The following is a 23,773-nucleotide window of genomic DNA, read 5'->3' as shown; positions in this document are numbered from 1 at the left end:
AGGGTAATTAAAACAAACAAAACCCGCAACTATAACAACAGCAGTTAAATAATTTTTCTGTAGTGTTTGCAAGAAATACTGTACCTCTTGTTTTCTAGAACACAAACTGGACAAAGAAATCACGTTACTCTCCCAAGCTTTACCGTTCTTGCCAAAAGTACAGGAAAAACAGATGCCTTTGCATGACTCAGCTCCTTCTCGCAACAGGCTCATGCCCTTGCAGCCTGACAAATGCACTTTCTCCGTGGGGCTTGGGAGCATCGCTGCTCTGCTCTCCGGCACGGCGGAGAAATGCGCTGTCAGATCTCCACTGCTTAGCAACACAGGAATCTGCAGCAAGAGCTTCCCACGCTGCAGCAGTGGGCACTCGGCTCAGCAACTTTCTCCCAGGTCAGGGGGGTTCATCAGTGGCACTGGTAGCAGAAAGCTGAGACAGGATGTGCAGCAACCAGGCAACAGGACACACTCAACAAGGTGGCAGAAACCAAGTAGTCCGCTGGCAAGTTAAAAAACCAAACCAACCAACAAAAAAAATCACCTTACTAGAGCTGACCCAGCTGAATTATTGAGTTGTTCCCTTGGTCACATCTTGGCTTGGTAACCAACATGCACCTCAAAATTTCATTTTTCCCAATATATGAAGCAGTAGCACATTATGTTATATGACACTGAACGTGCTAGACTGAAGTCCCTCATAAAAGAGAGAACAGCTGCATTTGGTCATGTGTTAGGGAAGAGATATGGCACTGCATTGCAGCCTTGAGGCTCTACTAAATAATACAAATGCAACCACAATGTGACTTCATTGACAATTTTCCCTTCCTCCCAGAATGCAACATCCCAAGACAGAGCCTGCAGACGTCACAAATTAAATTGACCACTTACATGGCATGTGCAATAAGAGATCAGGAGAGGCATGAAAGCACTATAGATGCGTGAGACAGTCCTAGTGTGTCAAATTATGAAATACTTTCATTGAGACCTTCTGCATGAAAATGGGCATGCCAGTATGCAAGCATGTACAACTTAAACTCCACATCATTATTACTTAGGAAAGATTTTTTTCACACCCTTCAAAACATATCTAGACATATCTATTTATGTATACATTATGAGATCATCTTCACATAACACAGCTCATCTTTAGACATAACACGTAAAAATGCAAGGTTTAGAAATGCACTGCTAGTAATATGGGAAGTTTACAATTTTGCAAGAGTTTCTATCATTACTTTGTCATGTACTTATTACTTGGCAAATTGCACAGTCAACTTCACACACACATCAAAAAAAACAAAAACAAAACAAAAACGAACAACAACAACAAGAAAACACACACAAAATCAACACTATAACAAACACCCCCACACAACAATTTTCAGACCTCTAATTTCAGAAAGCATCAGGTAAGATGACCACCCATGATTTCTAGTTTTGCTGAGGATGATGTTCTGAGTTGTCCAAGACTGTGGCCTTTTTTTTTTCTTAGTCATTCAGGTTCTCAAATAAACACTGTTTTTGAAAAATAAAGATTGAAGACTGATACAAACCCAGTAGTACAAACTGCTCAATTTAACTCACAATAAAGAGTCTTCCGGGCTTGTGCTATGGTAATTAGTTCATAAGATACTGATGTAAAAGATGTCACATATATACATAATTTAAAACTCTGAAGCATATCTAGATTGAGTAATTTTACTGGTGTTTCCATGAGATGTTCACCTATGGGTCACCAAACAAGTTCAGGGACAAATCATCTTTAAACAGCATAGTTCAGACCATTACTCTGATCCCCAAAATCAAATCCAATCAGATTTCATTACAGTAAGAGAATCTACCAACACCATCAATTACTCTGGTTTTCACTAAAGGCAAAAAACCTTCTGAAGTAAGGCTCAGTGTTTGTCATGTTTGCTCATGATCTTACATGCATCATTTGCCATCAGCCTTTTGTCTTCACTCTTTGTATTCTAATGAGAACTTGACCCAGATCCCATACAACCCCACCTCTGCAACAATGCCCAGTGGCTGCTAAATTATTCCTGCAAAACACTTTTGTTTTTTAGCTTAGCTGCTACACCCACCAGCAGAGCTGCAAATAAAAATTTAAAGTACAAAGAGAAATTACACCTCTCTGATATAATTTCTCCTTGTCTTTTATACTTTATTTTATAGGGAAGGAATAAATAACATATCTTGACATTACTAGCTCTTTCAAAAACAGACAACTTTCACAAAAACAGGAGCAAGTTATCACCCTGTTTCAGCAACACAGAAACTATAAAGATTTGTTTTGTATGTCATCTAAATGTAAATATTTTTAAAAGCCCACCAGTTCCCAGTCACCTGTCCAACAGCAGCACCAGCCTACTAATTCTGAGACCCAGCTGTTGAAGAGGTACTATTCAAGATTTTAACTACTGACTGACTACACAGTTTGAAAGGCAACATTTTTAGCAGGCTCTGCTTTACAATTTACCATTACCAGGCCAGAAATTTCAAAAAGACTGGCAAGAGTTTCTAGTCGCAGGTCAACTAAAGCAACTCCAGCAGGTTTTGTTATAAAAGTCAAAACACTAACTGGGGCAAGCCCACAAATGTTCTTGCTGCCATGCTTCAGTGAGGCACACAGCACCTTGGTCTAAAGTTTATCACCCCTCCTTATCCTTTTTAAATGATGTAAAACTAAGATTTATGAGAGCAGAGCTGGCCACCTCTTCTCCCCTTCTCTGACCTCCTCTTGATCTTGTGATGCTGGGAACACTGATGTTCCTCTTGGCATAGATATAGATATACACTGCTTCAGAGGGAAAGGGGAGTCCAACAGGGAAGATTAATGGCCCATTTGCCTTCTAAATTGAATTGCATTTGCCTCACTTGAGAGTTATCAGTAAACCTGACTTCCCAAAGATTCACGCAAAGGGCTGCAGCAACAACCAGCGATACTATCTCCTTGCTGAATCTCACAGACGTGCGATGAATTGAAATGGAAGTACAACAGACTGCAGTAACGGCAGAAAATAGTCTGGGTAAATCCCCCTTTGAGATTAATAATAAAAACAGGTTTTGCTATGCAGCTTTTTTTACTAAAAGTAGCATCAGTTTTCAAAAAAGTTATATAATGCCTCTATAAAGGCAAATACCACTGGGAGTGGTGTCATTATGAGTAAAAGAGGTTGGTAAACTACTAGCAATAACAATACAGCCTAGACAGTCCTTGGTACAAGGATCAATTTTTTTCCCCCCCATTCCTATCAACCACCCACCAAATCAACAACAGCTGATTCTGTTTTAGACTTGGTATATACTGAATATTATAGTATAAATTTCAGAAAAGTTTTTCAGATTAAATAAGCCTTGAACATAGCAATCATATTTGGCTAAAAATTACATGGCACAAAATAGCATCTGGATTTTAAAAGGAGAAACATTTAGGGAATTGGCTGCTAGAGTTAGCTGGAATAAGAGGATCAGAAACTTGAATGTGGAGGAAGCCTGCAAGTTCTTTCAGACAACGACGCCAAAACTCCAAACAAGAGGCATTCCAAAGGATAAGCATTCCAAGGAGAAAAAAGTAGGAGGAGATGTATTAGAAGTAAGCAGAGGAGGAATAAAAAGAGTAAAATTAAAATGGTTTCAAAATGTTGTGTCAGTCATATTAAAAAAAAACATTAGAAAAATGTTTTTCTGCCATATAAAAACAAAAACAAACACAAACAAAAAAAAAAAGCCACACACAAAACCCAAAGCACACCAAAACCCCCCAAAAAACAGTCACTTCATAGAGAGTCTGGGTTGCAAACCAAGACAGGTATAGTAAGCAAAGGAATTGCATACAAATTCAACAGCAAAGACTACATCATCATACAAGAGAACAAAGATTTTCACTGTCAGACCCAACTTCATCAGCTAGAGAAAATATAAAGGAAAGCCATGTACTACGGGTGACATAGCTGCAGAAGAGATTTTTCTAGTAGAAATGAAAGCAGTACCAATATACAAGGTAGCAAAAAGAAATTATCTAAAAATACTCTACAATACTCTCCAGGAACCTAAGAAATGTCCTTTCATCTATCACAGCTGAGTCCTGTTGCCCTGGCTTTCCCTACAGCCTCACACTATGCTCAGTAACAGCTGCATCGTCAGCTCTTCCATTTCACTTTTAAAACTCCTCATCCAGTCCAGATGCTCTTTTCTCCTGAGCACACTAACTTCTACATCTTACTTCCCTCAGACAACTCCACCCGACTCTATACTTTTCTTCATAAATGAATATAAAGTAGTAAAACGAATACCGGCCTTTACACCCTGCCAAAGTGTAAGAAAGCAGGTTCCAGTGCACCACAGAAGGCAATCACTGCCAGGCTCTAAGGGGTTTGCTTGCATAAAGGCAAGCAGTCTGTACTGTGGATAGGGCTCACATAGAAGTTGAAATTATTCTCCTTTGGATTTAAATAAGCTTCTACAAACTACAGCTTTGGGGGAAGGATTTTATTTGCTGGGAGCAAGGGAGAGGAGCAGTGTGTTCAGTTAAAGATCTCCCTTATCCATGTCCAGCACTTACTTAAGGTTGAAGTTCATCATGCAGATAAATTTGAGGAAGAACTGTTTGTATATAAAGAATATCACTTGTTTATTTGTAAGATATAAGAATGCTTTACATAAGAATGCTTTCAAGATAAAACTTAAGGAGATCAAGGGAAGGACAGAGTGAAAAAAAATAAAATCCCTTTAAGTATTACAATACTTTGAAACAACTCCTTTGACACTTCTTTTGGAATGAGTTTCCTCTGTGAGTTTACTTTTCCCCTACAAATGAAAACAAAAAGCTAACTGAATTTTTATTTAAGTCAAAATAATTTATCTTGGGTTCAGGCACTAAACACAGAAAACCAGAAATTACAGAATCCTAATCTGTATTGTTATCATCCACAAGAAACAAATTCAAGATTTAAAGCAAGATAAATAAAACAAATACCAGCTGCAAGGAGAAACAACCTCACACAGTCATTAGCCAATCGCCTTACAATAAAAGCCAATAAAGACTCGATTGCAAGCAAATTATTATAACCAATACTAACATACTTAAGATATACATAGTATATCCACACTCATTCTTGATGTAAAAAGTAGTTATGATAAATTTGTACCTTTCTCAGATACTAGAGCATAGATGAATACAGTATGAAACCCTGACCCTACACAGTCTTAGAGCAGCTCTCCTGGGTGCATTTTACAATAAATGCATGAACTTCATGTCTCAGTCATCATAGGTGCACTCTGGACCAATCCAAGCTTAACCCCAAGCACTAATATCAAGGGTATGTGTTTTGCTATACCAGAGCATGAGCCTAGAAAACCTCCAGGGCTCAGTCCTCTAACAGTTAAAACTACCTGATGTTTTTGAACCATCAGCAGTCCTAGGGAACTGGGGATTAAAAAAATTGATTCCTTCCTGGTTCGAGTACCAATAAAATGCTTGTCAGTCCCCAATCACTATCATACTTATTCTGTCCCAATGCATTTACACTACAAAAGCAGTACTGCTACAGATCACTGATATTTTAAGGAAGAAAAGCCACCTAGTCTGATCACAGGTACACAGTACAAGGCTATTCAAATTCTTGATCTTTGCTTTCCGCACGTTTCATACTTTTCTAAATAGCATTTGCGACATTCATTCACACTCCATTGCTCAAATATTCTCACTCTACCCACTGAATTTCTTCAAAACTTGCTACTACTCTCAAAATTTCTGTATTTTGAATGTTGTTTTTTTCTTTCATTACAGTCTACAGGTTCAGGATTCACAAGTCACACAAAGTCACAATGTTACTTTTGCTGTACCCAGATCTCTTTTTAAAAGTTACTTTAAATTTCACTGTGATACTACCAGTTTTTTAGCATCTTTTATGTGCATTTTATCTTGTATCACATTCTCATGGAATTAAACGCAAAGATCAAGACAAGATGAGGTTCTTTTAAATTACAGTAATTGCATCCCAAAATATCATCACTGCATTGTAACTCTTATTTATATATATGTGTACACAAAGTAACTGCACATAGACACAGCTTAGCTTTTGTAACAATAAAACATATTACTCCCAAAAAGATAGTTTAGTCAAATAATCCATTGAAGTACCATTGAAATAATCAACACACTTCTGTCATACACACTTCAAAAGATTTATATAAAAGAAAATTTGCTGGGAAGTTTAGGTAGACTTTCAAAGAGGATAGCATGAACAGAATGTAAATTAAAAAAAAAAAAAAAAAAAATATATATATATATATATATAGCCTACCAAATATGTTGGTGGAATGTCCTTTCCGGGCAATTGGTTTGAGCTCATTATGTCCCCATCCATATTGCCTATAATTGTCCCAGGCATGCTTCATCATCTAAGGGATGGAAAAAATAGGATTCAATTACATTATAAAACTACTTTGTATGAATACAATATTTTACTTCTTATTTGAGACTTCATCTTTCACAGTCATCCCAATATACTGGTAGTTACTTTGCCACTATTTCTATCTGTTACAGAAATCAGATTATACAGCATGAATAAATTTGGAAACAACTTCAAGTCTATTTAACTTGAGCTACAGAGACTAATGCACTGCATTAGGTAATTTTATTGTTCATTCTTTCTTTTCCTTAAATATATGCATAGACATTTAAGAATTTAAGCATAAGTAATGCATTTAAGCATAAGGAACTGTGAAAAATACTGGCTAATGTCTAAAATGCTAACCAAAATAAAAAATATCTACCAATATCTGAAGCATAAAAGGGATTTATTTACACTGGTGCATCCAAGTATGACTAAACAATTTCGCAAAAGGCACAATAAATTTTTTATTAGCAACACCTACTTGACAAAGATAGAGTCATACAGCCTCTACCAAAAGAAATGCCCAAACCTTTGCACTTTAGAAAGCATAATGAACAAAGTAGTACAAAATTATTATTATGTGCTCCACGCAACATTCTCAGCTCCTTTTTAATAGACGTTTCCACCACCTATTGTAGCAAACTACACCTAAAACCAAGAGATCTTGCTGACATGCAAGTATTAACTGTGAACATCAACCACTAACTAAGCAGAGCTTTTATAGATTTGTTAAAACTTGTTAAATTCCTTGTGCTTGTTTGCATACAGCAGAAATCAAACAGCGACCAAGTTGCAAAGCAAACGCAGTTTAAAAAAATGAAATATTATTACCTAAACAGATCAAAGCAAGTAACGTGAAGAAATCAGATGCCAAAAGACATTGCCCCAAACCTAAGAACAGTCAGGAACAAACCTGTTCTAAAACAACAGCCATGTCACTGTATCCAAAATCTTATATATTGTTCTATTATATCTTAGAAAGTGGTATTATAATGTTAATATAAACAACAACTCAACTTGAACCATGATACCAACAAGTGTGAGAAAGGTTCTCCAAGAGGAAAGGCTACACTAATGTAACTACCAGATTAAGTCTTTAAGAAAGCAATTATATGAGGGCAAATAAAGTTTTCACTATGATTTACAAGATTCTAGTTTTCTTATTTGAGTCAAAGAGTCACCATACTCATAGAAACCAGGAGTAAACAAGCAGATGTCTCCTAAAAGCTGTGGTGCAGCCAGTAGAAGCAGCTCTCTTTTCTTAGTGAGTTTAGGATTTAGTGAAACTCAGCATCTGGCAATCCCAAATATTTCACACTGCATTTAAACTGCCTGCTGAGAGATGCAAAGCAAAGTTTCTGTCTCTCCACAACCACCACGAGATCCCTGTTCAACTTACATGGCTGCAATTCCTTTGAATGTAAACTCCCTCCAAATTTCTCATGGCTCAGTTAACTCATGCCCAGACAATAAATCTGAACGGCAGCAAAAGTATATGCACAGGCCCAGGAGCTAGGAAGCGCTCCTGTGTTAAGTTAAACTGACATCAACCTAGGCACGGATGTCCCTCTCAACATGCCAGACGTCCCACTCCTACTGCTTGTCATTCAAGGTCAGCTCCCATGTTGCTTTTGGGATTTGCACTAAAAGATTCAGACACCTGATGAGGCAATAATAATGCATAGTTGGTTTTAGTGTCATGAACCTGTAATGCAAGAAAAAGAGGATATAAATATTATACTAAAAGAGGAGAGAAAAAACATTTCATTAGCATTCACAAATTAGTGTTTATAAAGCACTTATCAAACTGAACAATTAATAGCTATTAGAACCTCAAGATGACTCACGTAAAGCGATCTCCTCTCAACAGGTAAGAACTACAGCATGATACACAATAGAAGCCTAATCACAGTCAGCATAGAAATTCCTCTGAGACCTCTTAAAAAGATTATCCAGAACCAAACTACAAGTTTTTATATAAAATTGTTCATTAACTTAAGAATCGAGAATCACAGCATCCTTCAGGTGGGAAGGAACCTTAGGATGTCTCTAGTCCAATCTCCTGCTCAAAGCAGGATCAGTTATGGGAGGAGACTGGGCTACTTAAGACTTTCTCCAGTTAGGGTAGACTTAAGGCTTTCTCCAGGCAGAATGGGGCAGTAAAGGCCTCTGTGAAGTGTCCCACTCAAACTCCAATTGCAAATCCACCTTTAAATCCTAAAAACTCTACCTGGGAAGACATAGACCTATAGTTTTAGATGGCACTAGAGAATGAAACTAAAGAATTACTGATTGGTGACTTTGTGAGTTTGTGTGAGTTTGATAACACAGATGTATGAACAACAAGGTGACCATGACATAGCAGATCTAACCAACCTGCTTCCACATAAGGGAAACTGGGCTTTTGAGACCTTTGAATTCAAATATATGAAATCATGGAATCATTTAAGTTGGAAAAAAGCCTTTAAAATAGAGTCCAACTGTAAACCTAACACTTCAAAGTCCACCATTAAACCATATCCCTAAGTGCCACATCTACATGAAAATAGATGCAGCAATTAAATTCTTAATGAAGGAGAATCAAGGGAGCATTGACATTTTAGCTTTGTGAAAATCTCAAAGTGTAGGCAAATACCAGTATAGATCAAAACTAGCTAAGCCCAATAGAACATAAACTTGCCTCCTCACAACAGAATGTTAATTGTGGAATATTTCACTGTCCCAATGGCTTTTGGGGAAAGTACAGATTTTGTTATGAACTATTTAGTTCTGAGGAAACCCAATAAAATTATGGAAATTACAAAGTGCTAAAACAGAATATGTGACAACATAAGAAGTTTCTACATCCATACGGTCATAAAATAAAATTTATCCTAGGATAAACTTTCATTAACACAGAAACTGTAAAGGAGTCAGTTTCACCAGATTCATGAATCAATGCAGAAGTAACTTAAAAATACACTATTGAGACTAGAGACAGTGTCAAACACAAGAGACTAAGACAGTTGAATGCATCATCTGAGGTTCTGAGATAGGAAAGCATACTTTGATGAGACCAAGCTACTTTGATAAACACAAACATTGTCCCCTCTGCATCCCCCAAACAGTGTACAAAGAATATGGTGTTATATTCAAGAATCTTTTGACTTTCTTACACTAACTAGTCAACTGATTCTTTTTTTGGATGAACGCTGAACATTACTCTGACACACAGCTCATTTCCACAAACTAAGAACTCTCCGTGATACCACGTTAGCAGGTAACTGGACATTACATTCAAATGAGAAACTGCACAGCTCTTATATACAATGTTAAGTTTTGTAAGGATGATATGCCAAGAGATCTCATAACAACATGGACATTCCTGCTACTGCCAGAACTGGTAGCATGGTAATACTATAGGTACAATCTCTGTACTATTGGGAGCAGTTGTGCATGCAGAAGCTTTTGAAAGACAGGAAAAGATAGATGCCTCTGGCAGCTAAAAGTTTAACAGAGGATGTCACTTTGGCTCATGAAGCACAAGTCAGGTGAACTCCTGATATGTAGACCAAGATTATCTCTATGGCTGTGCCAGAGACTATTTGCATAGTGAAAGCTGGAAATGCTGAAGAATAGCTGTAGGTATAGATAAGTTTTTCTTCAAAAACACTTGTCTGTAAGAAGAGAGGGAAGTCACAGAGAATGACTGGAATGCTTATTATGGGATGCATCATACAAAAATACAAGCCAGCAAGATGCTGCTGCTTGTACAACTTGATAATTCTACAAAAAGATTGATTTGTATTTTACTGCAAGAGAGTCAGAATGGCAAGAAGTAGGGCATGTCTCAAATGAAACTGCTCTTGTAGGTACACCATTATCTAGATGCTTCTACTAACTTCAGAACACGTTCATGGGACCTTACTGTAGAGTTTATAGTCACTGGGAAATAATTTTATTTTTTTTTTTTAAAGACAAAGCAGCAATGATGTCTTCTGACAAAATCATGACTGTAACAGTAAAAAGAAGATACAGTGATTGAAAAGAGACTTTCTTAAGGGAGATCTATCAGTACAGCAGCATGTTAGAAATAACAATTCAAACCAACAGACTGGTTCAAAACCCCCTTTCCACTTGCCAAAAAAGGGCAGTCACCTAGCAAATAGAAAATAAGAATCCTGAGAAATAAGTAAAATAAAATTTACTGGCAGATCGCAAAGACTGACTGTACACAGAATGAGGAACCTATCCTCTTCTTGCCACTCATCAGGAATGTGCATAACAGAGACAGCAAATAGGTTTTGCTTTCAAAGGAACCTCTTCTGGTTAAGGGTATAATTTTAAGATATTTATATAAACCACCTTCAAATTCTGTTTTAAAATTAACCAAGGACTTGCTAGACAAGATCACTTCTCAATTTGCAGATCAAAAATTAATAACCATTTTCCTACTGTCTGCAGAGAATATTTTTTGGAGGTTAAAGAACAATCTATTCCTTGTATAGATATTCAGATTTTTGAATAAACTTAGAAAACTCATACAAATTATTTTATTCTTCTGGGAGTCACAAATCTCTACCTAAAGAGAAATTATTTCAAGTATCAGTCTGTGACTGTCGTGCATTTCTGAACACTGCCACTGAAAAAGTCTCTTTGGAACTTGTTCCTAACACACACATAAAGCTGGGTTTTCTTCTACTGATGAATTCATAAGAAATCCATTACTAAAAGCAAAACTAAAATGTTTGTCAAACGTATGCAAAATGAGAAGCTTGTCCTTTTCTGTTGGCATGAAATACTTCAAGACTAAGACGCCTGATGGAACTATGGGGAAAACACTTCAGACTGCAGAGAACTAGAATAGTAAAGTGCCTAAATTTGGACAGCTTATAGCAGTGAACCAACTGCTCAAATTTGTACAAGAAAGCCAAACGCTTTTTTCCCAAGATGATGAATCACGATTTTTGACCTTGTGTGTCTTCATGGTTTCCAGAGAAACTGGCAGTCACAGGTCTGACTGGTCCTGTGGTGTTCAGAAAACTAGAACCTCCCAGATCACCTCTGTAAACAACAAGGACTGAACATCAGCCAGCAGAAAACAGTTCATTTCTTCCTGTTTTGCCTTCTCCAGTCTTGCCTTTTCAAGCATCAATCTAATCATCTTCATCAGTTTGCCCTTTCACCTCTGCCAGTTTTACTGTATCATTTTTGAAGCTGAGAGAACAGAACTACATGAAGCCTGCAAGATACAGGGGCACTACCATAGGAACCTTGCCTGTCTTGTTCTCTTTTCCAAAAATACTGAATATTAGCTTTTTGTCTGATATTGGGCAGTACAGTGACATTTCCAAGGAACTATTATAAACACGAGCTCTCATTCTCAAGTGGTAATAAGTCACCTCACACCTTTTCATATTAAGCATGAAGTTGGAATTTTTCCCCCTCCAGCCCCAATGTGCATCCTTTTACATTTAGCTGAGAAATAAAAGGGGAGCTATTCACTCAGTCCCATAGGATTTTTCTGCAATTCTGTAGTCTGGCCTCCATTTTCTACTCCAAACCTTCATATTGGCAACAAAGTTCATTATACCACTATTCATCCATTTTCCAATTCTAAATAATTTATTTGCATTATTTAGAGCATGGATCTCCCAGCACGTCCTCTATGGCCTCTAGCTCCACTTATTTGTACTCTCAATTTCCTGCCTTCTAACCAGTTTCTCCAGGCAAATAGAGACACAACCTTCCAACCCAGGGCTGCCTTGTTCTACAGTTGTTAGTGATGAACCTTGCCAAACATTTTTTTGACAAATTGTATATGTAACTATCTGCTTTGTCCACATGCTTATTGACTCTTTCAGAGATCTGCTATAGCTTTTTGCATCATGACATCACTTAAATATACTGGGAGACCTTGGGTACTTCTGTGCTAAACAATTCTATTGCCTGTTCTAGTTTCTGTTAATCTGCACAGTTGATTCAGCAGGCATAGAGGCCTGCAGTTCCTTGAAATCTCAAAAACTGATGTCTTGTTAGCCACCTTCTAGTCCTCTGGTAACAAAGCAGAAAATAAGAATAGATGCCAGCAATGCAATTCAAGAAGCCAAATCTCAGAGTAAACTAAGTTTGTTGCAAGTTTCAGGCACCACAGATGGTCTATGTCTTAACGAGTAACCTCTTGTGGTGTGTTCCATTACCTACAAGCAGCTCACACTGTGTATCGATGACATCATTAATATCAGTAATTCTGAAATATATCATCATCAGGCATTAACATACTGGCATATATTCTATGGAGCTGCTCTGGGAAACACAAAAGGGACTACAGCAGATGTATGTAAAGACAACTAACAATTAGTGGAATTTTTACGATGTTTAAGAGGATGCTCTTGTTTTCCAGTCAAAATCTTCACAGGTGCAAAATACACATTGTCACTTGTATAACAATTTAATATACAGCCCTCTTCCATCTAGTCATAACTCATGATTTTTGGTACAAAAGTCTCAGTAATATGGGAATAAATAGTACATAAAATTAAAACAAAAAGAAAAAAAAAACACAACACACAAACCCACAGCAACAAGGTTCATCAGATTTCATGAAGCCTTTTGATTTGCCCAGCTCGGGAGACAAATAATTTACCTGGGGTTTTGCTCATTTCTGTTCAGCTGATTGTATCAGTGAAGTGAAATGTTTCCTTCTTTTCTCGATTTTTATTTTGCATTCATGAATTTTAAATACTGCAAATATGTTAGCTCGTTGTTGGAAGAGAGGTTCTTCTCACAATGGTCTAGGAAAAAGCTATCTTCAACAATGAAGACCTTCTCTAATTTTTAACATGCTTCAAATAACGCACGTTCCGTAATTGCTACAACTGGAGTAAATAAATTCATTTTTTAAATATCCTCAAACACACAAACTTGCATTCCTTCCTAGTAGCACATTTTAAGTTACCAACTAAAGCAACCTATCCAGAATGTGCAGCTGCAGTACTGCACCATCCACACTAGCAGCTTTATTTTCATCTTCCTGTCAGAGCAAAATAAATACACCAAGCTACAAAGCTTCTCATAAGCAAAAATTAAAGATTTTAAAATGTAAAATAATTTCTTCATGTAATTATCCCAACATGGAACGCAACCTCATGCAGGGCCATTTCTAACTTGCCCATACTGGCCAAACTGCTAAATGCACAATTTTCATTCTAATATATCCATTAAAAATTAGTTTACCAACATGCTTGATCAAAACCAGTCCTCCTTTATGCAGATTTCACTAACTCAGTAAAAATTAGATAAGCATTAAAAAAAGTACAGTGAAACTAATTTAAAGCCAATGCAGCTGTTCTCAACATGCTGAATTAATTTGAGAATCCAGAACATAGAATAATCCAAATAGTGTGCAAACAGAATCACTTAATAAACAATCTGTGTATACATTTATATATAAACATTTTTGTATACACACATATATAAAATCTGTGTGTGTATGTTTATTCTGTACAGACATACACCACAGGGAGTGTTGTCTTATATACTGAAAGATAGGTCACAATACTTATTGTGCTTCATTTTTACTGAGATCAAAGCCAGGAGCAGTGAGCTACAAAATACTATGCAAAACTCTTAACACAATAGACATCTATTATTAAAAACTGATGTCCTAACCAAGCAGAAGTCTAAGTAATTTTGACCCAGAGAACAAAGACTGTAAAGTGCTAGCAATGATTAAATTGTTCTAAATTGGTTTTAGATGCTGAATAACATCCCACAGTCACAGAAGGCAGCCTATTTGGCTAGATCAGAAATACTGCAATTAAAAAAATATAAAATGAAGTTAGCAGTGGAAGTTGTATGAATAGTAACTATGAAAAGAATAGTTATGCAGCATAGAAAGACCACTACATGATTAAGTCTTTCTTTCTTCTGTGCAGCTCTTTTCTCAATAAGCACACAAAACAGAAATCAGGTAAAAGGACACAATTAGTTTTAACCTTGTTTCTTAAGAGAATAAGGCTTATGCAATCTTGTCTGCACATCTGTCATTTGCCACGTACATTTGCAGTAGCCTTTGAATCCATTTTCTCATTTCAAACCTGATTTTACAGACTTGAAAGAACCAGATACCTGAGACCTCTACTTTGGGTAGGAATGGGGCAAGGGAGGGAGAGGAAAAAAAATAAAATCTATGGCTAGGTAAGTTAGACAGACACAAATTAGTACCCCAACTGAGAGGAAAGCAGCTATAATCCAACACTTCACTCATTCAGAGGGGCAGCATTTAGCATGCAGGTAGCTCTAAACAGAGCACAGAACACATCGCAACTCATGCAGTCAAAGAGGAAGGTAAGAGGGTGTTCACAATGTGTGCATGAGGAACACAGGGTGGTGTAAGGGGATTTAGATCAAAAATCCACAGGGAACCACTGGTTTTGCTGCTTATAAAACAACTTGAACAATTTGTTACTTTTCAACATTATTAGCAGTCTCTTGAGCATCATCCAGAGCACATGATGAAAGTGTTTTAATCACTTCTCTTCTTGGCACATTTCTGAAAGTATTTCCAAAATTGCCCCCACTAATATTAAATAAACTATCCTTCTACTTTCCCTTCTAAAAGGCAACATACCAGAAGTCCCATTTTAGAAGAGGATACAACAAACATTTTGCTGAATGTCACTGTAAGTTCGCTCAAGTCAGAACATCCCCAGCTTCCCAGACAGAACCTTGTTCCTCACTTGTGCAAAGCATCTGAACTTAAGAGCGACTCATCCCGCGGGTGTCAGATGTAGCAAGTGATCTTTAACTGTGGTCCCTATGCTCCCTGGATGCCCATTTCACAACAACTTTTGCTTAAGTGTCTTTCTCCACTTTTTACCAGAAAGCCATGACAAGCAGGAACATAACAAAAGTTTGGGTGTGTTGAAAACAGCTTACCAGAAAGTACTAAGATCTCTCCTTGTTATCCCATCTCATTAAACTATTAAATTAGTTTTAAACTATTAAACTAGACTCATAACAGCTTTTAAACTGCACAGGAAGCAAGCATGATTACAGCCAGCAGTTTCAGTTACTTCACAACTCTAGCTTGTGTGAACACCACACCTTCTTGGAGCTGAATTATTAGGTTGGTGCAAAAGTAGCCAGTTTTTGCATTGCTGAAATTTGCTGTTTGATACTGAAATACATTCTTTAATAATTGTGGTTATTTTATACATCATTTTAATGCACTTTTCTCGGTTTATGTTTTTTTGCTACTGACTTACTACCTGCTGTTTATTTTATAGTTATTTTAGACTATGGAAATGATGTTAGACAAAAAGCCAATTCAAGTGATTTTATTATTTGAGTTCAAAATGGGTTGTAAAGCAGTGGAGACAACTCGCAACATCAACAATGCATTTAGTCCAGGAACTGCTAAAGAACGCACAGTGCAGTGGTGGTTACAGAAGTTTTGTAAAGGAGACAAGAACATTGAAGATGAGGAGCATAGTGGTCAGCCATTGGAAGTTGACAACAACCAGCTGAGAACAATCATCAAAACTCATCCTCTTACAACTACACAAGAAGTAGCTGAAGAACTCAACCTCAACCATTCTACAGTTGTTCAGCATTTGAAGCAAATTAGAAAGGTGATAAAGCTCGATAAGTTGGTGCCTTATGAGGTGACCAAAAATTCAAAAAAAGTTGAAGTGGCATCTTTTATCATTCTATGCAACAAACCATTTCTCGATCAGATTGTGACGTGTGATGAGAAGTGGATTTTATACGACAACTGGAAACGATCAGCTTCATTGGTTGAACTGAGAAAAACCATTAAAAGCTCTTCCCAAAGCCAAACTTGCACCAAAAAAAGGTCACGGTTATTGTTTGGTGGTCTGCTGCTATTCTGAACCTCCCCAGATTTCTGAATCCTAGTTAAACCATTCCCTCTTTGACAGACGCTCAGCAAATTGATGAGATGCAGCAAAAACTGCACTGCCTGCAGCTGAAGGAAGGGCCCAGCTCTTCCCCCTGACAACACCCGACTGCATGTCACACAGCCAGTGCTTCAAAAGTTGAACGAATTGGGCTATGAAGTTTTACCTCATCTGATGCATTCACCTGACCTCTCACCAACTGACTATCACTTCCTCTAGCACCTCGATTTTTTGCAAGAAAAACGCTTCCACAACCAGCAGGATGCAGAAAATGCTTTCCAAGAGTTCATCAAATTCCAAATCACATATTTTTATGCAACAGGAATAAACAAACTTATTTCTTGTTGGCAAAATGTGTTGACTGTAATAGTTCCTATTTTAATTTAAGAAGATGTGTTTAAGCCTAGTTGTAACAATTTAAAATTCATGGTCCAAAACTGCAATTACTTTTGCACCAACCTAATAAAAAAAGTCAATGTACAATGAGCACTGCCAAATTACATGACTGTCTATCACAACAATACAGAACAAGCAGTAGAACAAAAAACTTGGATTTGCCAGTCTGTCTTTGAAACCTAAAACATAAAAACTATTTGACTCTTCAATTTATTTAACTGCACTTATTTAACATTCTGGAGAAGCTTTTGTGCAGTTGACAGGCTTAGCCAAGAAACATCCTGTCACCTCTGCAGGTCATCTGGTCCAACCTCCCCCTCAAGCAAGGTAACCTGGAACAGGCTGCCCAGGTCCATGTCCAGTCATCCTGTGAATACATCCAAGGAGGGAGACTCTACAACTGCTGGGCAACCAGCTCCACTGCTTAGTCACCCTCACGGTAAACAAGGATTTCCAATGTTCAGATAGAGCCTCCTGTGTGGTTCAGTTTATGCCATTTGCTTCTTGTCCTGTCCCTAGGCACCACTCAGAAGAGCCTGGCCCTGTCCTCCTTGCACGCTCTCTTCAGCTATTATATACATTGGTAAGATCGCCCTAAGCCTTCTCTTGTCCAGGACAAACAATCCCAGCTCTCTCAACCTTTCCTCAGATGAGAGATGCTCCAGCTCCTTAACCATCTTTGTGGCCCTTTGCTGGACTCTGCAGTATGCCAATATCTCTCCCATACTGGGTACCCTAGAACTGGACAGAGCACTCCAGGTGGGACTTCACCAGCGCTGAGTAAAGAGAAAGGATCACCTCCCTTGACCTGCTGGCAATATTTTGTCTAATGGAGCCCAGCATACAACTAGCCCTTCGCTGCAAGGGCTCATGTTCAACTTGTGTCCACCAGAACCCCCAAGTCCTCCTTTACAAAGGTGTTTTCCAGTAGGGTGGCCTCCAGCATATTTTGGTGCATGGGGTTGTTCCTCCCAAGGTGAAGGACTTTGCATGTACCCTTGTTAAACTGCATGACAGCCAGCCCCTTTCTCCAGCTTGTTGAGGTCCCTCTGGGTGGCAGCACAATGCTCTGGCATATCAACCACTCCCCTGCAATTTTGTGTCACCAGGTGACTTGCTGAGGGTATATTCTGCTCCACCATCCAGATCATCAATGAAGATATGAACTGGATTTGACCCAGTATTGACCCCTGGGGTACACCACTAGTTACTGGCCTCAAAATAGACTTCAGACAACTGATCACCACACTTTGGGCTCAGCCATTCAGCCAGTTTTTAACCCACCTCACTGTCTGCTTATTCAGCTCATACTTTCTCAGCTTCTCTGAGAGGATTTTACTGCAGACAGTGCCAAAAACCTTACCATAATCTAGCCAGACAATACCCACTACTCACCCTCATCTACAAAGCCAGTCATTTCAATGTACAAGTTTATCAAGCAGGTGGACCATTACCTTCCCTTTGTCAATCCATGCTGGCTACTCCAAATCACTTTCTTGCTCCTAGGCCTGGCGATAGTTTCCAGGATTAGCTGCTGCATCATCTTCCCAGGAATAGAGATAAGGCTGATCAGCCTGTAGTTCCCTGGGTCCTCCTTCTTGAAGAAAGGAATGATATTTGCTTTCCTCCAGTCTTCAGGCACTTCCCCTAATCACCATGATATTTCAAATATTATCAAGAGGTCTTGCAATGACATCAGCCACCTCTCTCAGCACTTCTGGGTACATCCCATCATGGCCCATAGTCTTATGTATGTACAGTTTGCTTAAGTATTCCTCCACCTGCTACTCTTCCACCAAGGGTATGACTTTCTTGCTTCAGACTTTCTCAGCCGTCACCAGGGCCTGGGATTCCTGAAGGCCAGTCTTGTCAGTCCAGGCTGTGGCAAAAAAGAACCTCAGTTTCTTTTATGCCCTATGTCACCAGGTCCCCTGCCTCCTTGAGCAGCAGGCTCACATATTCTTCAACCTTCCTTTTGTCAGCTGTGTACTTATAGAAGCCCTTTATGTTGCCTTTGACATCTGTTGCCAGATTCACTTGCAGTCAGGCTTTGGCTTTCCTAACTTCATCTCTGTAAGCTCAGACAATACCTCTGTATTACTCCCAGGTTAACTGTCCCTGCTTCCACATTGTATATGCTTCCTTTCTGCATCAGAGTTTTGACAGAGCTCCTGGCATTTTTGCTTGACTTTCTGCTCATTGGGATGTACTGCTCTTGAGCTTGGTCAAAGTGATCCTTCAATATTAACCAGCTTTTCTTGGGCCTCTCCTCCCTCCAGAGCCTTATCCCAAAGGACTCCATGAAACAGATCTTTGAAGAAGCCAAAGTCTGCTCTCCTAAAGTTCAGGCCTGTGGGCTTGCTTTTTGCACTTCTCTCTCCTTTCAGGATCCTAAACTCTATGATCCCATGGACCCTACAGCAAAAGGCTGCCTTTGAAGTTCACATCCCAAATAAACCCCTCCTACTTCATATGAGGTTTAGCAGAGCATCTGTCCTCATTGCCCACACTACTCATTTGGAGGAATAATTTGGTGTCAATACACGCCAAGAAACTTTTGCATTCATTATACCCTGCTAGGTTGCGCCTCCAGCAGATACTGAGCTGGTTGTAGTCCTCCATGAAGGCCAGGGCCTGCAAACATGATGCTGCTCCAGTCTGCCTGTAGAGCACCTCATTCATTTGTTATTCCTTGTCAGGGGGTTCATGGCAGACACAAACTACAGTGCCACCCATACCAGTCTGCTCTTTAATCCTTACCCATAAGCTCTTGGTGGTTCATCATCCATCCCCAGGCAGAGCTCCAGGGATTACTGCTGCTCTCTCACATAAAAGGCAACATCACCCCCTCATTTTTCTGGCCTAGTCTTCTTAAGGAGTCTCTATCCCTCTCCAATGCAACACTGCAGTCATGAAAGTCATCTTACCACATCTCCATGATCTCAACAACATCACAGCCCTGCAAATGCACACAGATCTCTGACTCATCATGTGTAGTCCCCATGCCACATGCGTTATTGCACATGCACTTCAGAGAGGTACCCAGGCATGCTGACCTCTCAGAAAAGGTTTTAGGGATTTCTCCAAAATGGTGCCTTGCTGGCACCTCCTTGCTTATATGCAAGTGCTAGAGGTAACCCTGCTTAAGCTCTGTTTTGCTGATTTTGTGATCTCTTTCTGTCACATCACTGCAGGCCCTTTGCTCGTCTGCCCTGTCAGTCACTCCCTCACAGGGCTGCTTGGTTAGTGTCTTTCTCCCCCATCACTCCCAGTTCAAAGCCCCCCTTACAAGGTCAGCCATCCTGCTGGCAAAGATGCCTTTGTCCTGCATGTGCGAGGTAGATCCGATCCCATCTCTCCCAGGCAGACCCTATGGACAGAGTCCCACAGTAACAGAACCCAAAGCTCTGTAGTCAACACAAGTTCCACAAACAACTGCTGACATGCATTCCCAGTACCCCTTCTCCTCACACTCTTTCCCCTTACTGGTGGGATCAAGAAGACCATCACCCAGGCCCCTGCATCCCTGAACTCTGTAGTCAGTACAAATGCAAAACCAATACTGTATGCAGTACAATGCATACTGACTTGTATACAAAACACACAACCATAATTTCAACAGCCAAACATTCCTGGATTCAACAACCTAAAGTCTCAAAATAAACATTTAAATGTTTAGAAGAAGGTATATATAGAATATCCTGCAAGGGATTAGTGCCATTATTGGGTGAAACACTGTATCTTAACAAGTATCAATAATGAATGTTGGCAGTAAGGCAATACTGTGAAATGCTGGGCTTAAATTTAAGAAATCCTTTTGACCTTATTCAGGGTTCAGGCTAAGAAAATTCTCCTTATTTGACTGAGTAAAATTTAACTCCTCAAGGAGACAGAATTAATTAAGAAAAAACCCCCAAACTATCTGTAATGATTACACTTAAACTGCAGAAGAAAATATATATTCTGAACACCATTTAAATACATAAATAATAGAAATTAAGTGCCAAAAATTCCTAGTACTCATGCAAGTCTATCTAATTTAACTTAAAAGAAGCCAATTACTTCCAAGAGATGAGGGGTTCTTTTCTTAATTCCTTTCCATTAACCACAAAAGTAAGACATATCTTAAAATCTTTTTTGAAAATTACACAAGTTACATCTACTCTAAAACATTTTCTCATCTTCCACTTAATATTTTAGTGACTTCTTTTTTTTTTTTAAATACTAATGAAAAGCTAAAGTGTACCAGCAAGACAAATTATCAGATGTGTTTATTATTAAAATACTACTTAGCAAACTAATATACTAGAGAAGTGCTTCAAAGCATATACGGTAAGTAGGAAGAAAACCTTTACTTCTCAAAGTTGTTACTGTGTATCTAAAATAATCCACCATGGTCCTTATTAAAATAACTGAATTAATATTTTGTTAAAAGAATACATACAAATTAAACAATTATGTGAATTAGTTACAGTTGAGGATACAGTAAATATAACTACGAAAACCAGAGACACACAAAACCAAAACCAAGTGACACCGATTCTGCTCCTGGTTTATTCCATGACCTTAGGAAGCCTCCATCTCTGTGCCCAGTAAACATTCCTATTATACAAAGCTTTCAAATGCTTTACAGAGCTCTCAAGAACATTACACAACTTTTTTAATTTCTATGCACTTTAAAAAAATAAATTCTTTTTTAAATAGCATTTCTTAAAAATAATACTTTAGAAGTACTGCAAAATCATTTTTTATACAAAGAACTGTTCATAAAGACTTCACCACATTTTTCTTCAGAAAGAAAAAGTAGTAATACATTTTCTGTAAAAATGATAGAAATGAGATCCCTGTTTGAAGGGTTTTGGTCTTTCTCCCAGTTGTAGAGAGTCATGTGAATGTTACAAATTGTCCCCAGTAGTCAGAACAGTTCTAGATAGCTTTTCACTGTTTGATACTAGGCAAAATATAAACTCACTCATTTTGTCAGTTTAAGCAGTCTAAATCTGTTCTGTAAGAATGAAGTTCCTCAAATATGCATCAGGACACTTCAAAGTAAACCAAAGCATGAGCCAAATGTCTTCTGAGGACTACCTAGAATTTTGAAGCCAGATACACAGCCTGCAAAGAGCTAGGAGTTTCTCTGTGGTTTTTTTCAGTCTCAGTCCAGGCAGTGATAATGTCCTGCATTTCAAAAGTGCTAGATGCAGACCTATGTTAGAGATATAGTCTCCTAGAACTTGTCCTACTTCTGCTAGGTCTGTGTTTCACCTACAAAGATTATTAGTCTACACTGGTTACAAAAAAGTGAAAGATGACCTTGGCAATGATCATAGCATATTTCAAAATGCACTTTGAATCTCTGGAATCACTGCAGTCTTCTGTGATACATCTGATGCTTTCAAAAACAGGTTTCAGACAAAATACTATTCTTCTGACACTGTTGATACATGTTTTATCTCAGCCATTGCAACACAGCAAATGTCAAAATCCAGAGATAGAAACAGAGGCCAAACAAAAATGACAAGGTACCAACAACAGGTCCTTCAGCATTATCATTTGTCCATTCTCACTAGCAGACCTTCCACTCCTGTATTCTACCTCCTCATGCACCTAGCTATAGAAGGAATGACCTGTTACCCTGCATCGAAGAATTTAAATATTCTGAAGATTACTTGATAGCCATGGTACTAACAAGACTGACCCACTGAAGGCAATTCACACAACAAAGTTCAGTCATGCTAATATGACCTTGGACTGGTCAAGCACAGTGGTCACTGTTTAGTACAAAGGTATGATTATCTTAACTGAAATACTCACCCACCTAAAACAATAGTCCCATAAAATGTTTGGTGTGGCTTTGAAATCCTACACTACAGAAATCACACTATGAGCCATCAATAAGTTACACAATTAAAAATAAGTGCTTATCGGTGTGACTCACATGCAGGCTGATCACAAAAAAAAAAAAACAAACCACAAACAACAAAAACGGAAAGAGCCTTTTACAGCACGAGATTTGTAGCAATTGCAGCTAAGCATTCCTTACTCACAAATAGCTATACATTCAGGTTTAGATCAGCAAGAGTTGTCCAAACTTTATTACCTATTCATGTCACCAAGAAAATTGCCATTCTGTATTAACCTATAGCTTCTCATCTCCTCTCGGTCTACATTCTGACCAAACAACCTCAGAAACACAAACACTAATTTTCAACCCTCCCTCCAATTCCAGGCTCGATCTATAGGAACTTTAGTTGAATATTTCTTTCAACTAGTTCTTCACTGTTAACTGTGCTCAGTAATTTCACACTACTTGTCAACTCAATTTTATTCTACACATTAAATTCACCAGTGGCAGACTCAAAGGCATTTAAATACAGTACTCCGTAGTTAAAATAAAAAGTGTTGACAACTACGTGACCATAACATCCACCATTCATCTTCACCCTAGAAAAGATATTTTGAAAAGCAAGAGTATTTTTTCACTGAAAATGTTTGAGGACAAAATTTTGAAAAGCAGTAAAGCCTTTTGAAATCCACAGTTCAGTGCTGTTCTTTGGGGAACAGCCCTAACCAAGCAGGATCAAGGGGGTCTGATATCCCACACAAAGCCTCTCAGTCAAAAGTGCTTCTGCAGTAGTCACACCTTCTCGGGAAGGATTTGCCACTTGAGCAATTCAAATAGTGATACAGCTTCACGCTGTATCACTCATGTATCATAAGCAGTTGTTCATTATTTGATAAGAGTGAATTTTATCTAGTCATCATTAATATTCAAAGTAAAATTCCCACTTGGATGATCTACCCACAGCATGGCACATACTCCAGCTGCAACTCCTCTGTATTACAAGGACAGGTGTATGACTGACTTATTTTTGTTTGGTTTTATGAGATAACTAAACTCAAATTACAGTTTAAAATAAGATTTTGCTCCTGGATGTTCTTTAATAACAGAGCCTGTGCTTGTCTACCTCTGGCCTAAACTATTCCTAATTGCTAACCTGATTTTTAGGCATAAAACTAACCACATTGAAGAAGAAGGAGGAAGGGAAAAAAAAAAAAAAAAAAGAGCCAAAG

General features: G+C 38.3%; 1 protein-coding gene across 1 annotated transcript in view; it reads right to left on the bottom strand.

Annotated features, from left to right (window-relative positions):
• Nucleotides 1–23,773, bottom strand: part of MAN1A2 (mannosidase alpha class 1A member 2) — a 145,575-nt gene that overhangs the window by 88,441 nt on the left and 33,361 nt on the right. The window contains exon 3 of the mRNA XM_080347010.1: nucleotides 6,309–6,405. Within this exon, the coding sequence (XP_080203136.1) occupies nucleotides 6,309–6,405 (97 nt within the window). The remainder of the gene's footprint in view (nucleotides 1–6,308; nucleotides 6,406–23,773) is intronic.

This window comes from Nesoenas mayeri (genome assembly GCF_963082525.1).
Source record: "Nesoenas mayeri genome assembly, chromosome: 1".
NCBI classification, from domain to species: Eukaryota; Metazoa; Chordata; class Aves; order Columbiformes; family Columbidae; genus Nesoenas; species Nesoenas mayeri.
This window is presented reverse-complemented; position numbering and strand designations above follow the sequence as displayed.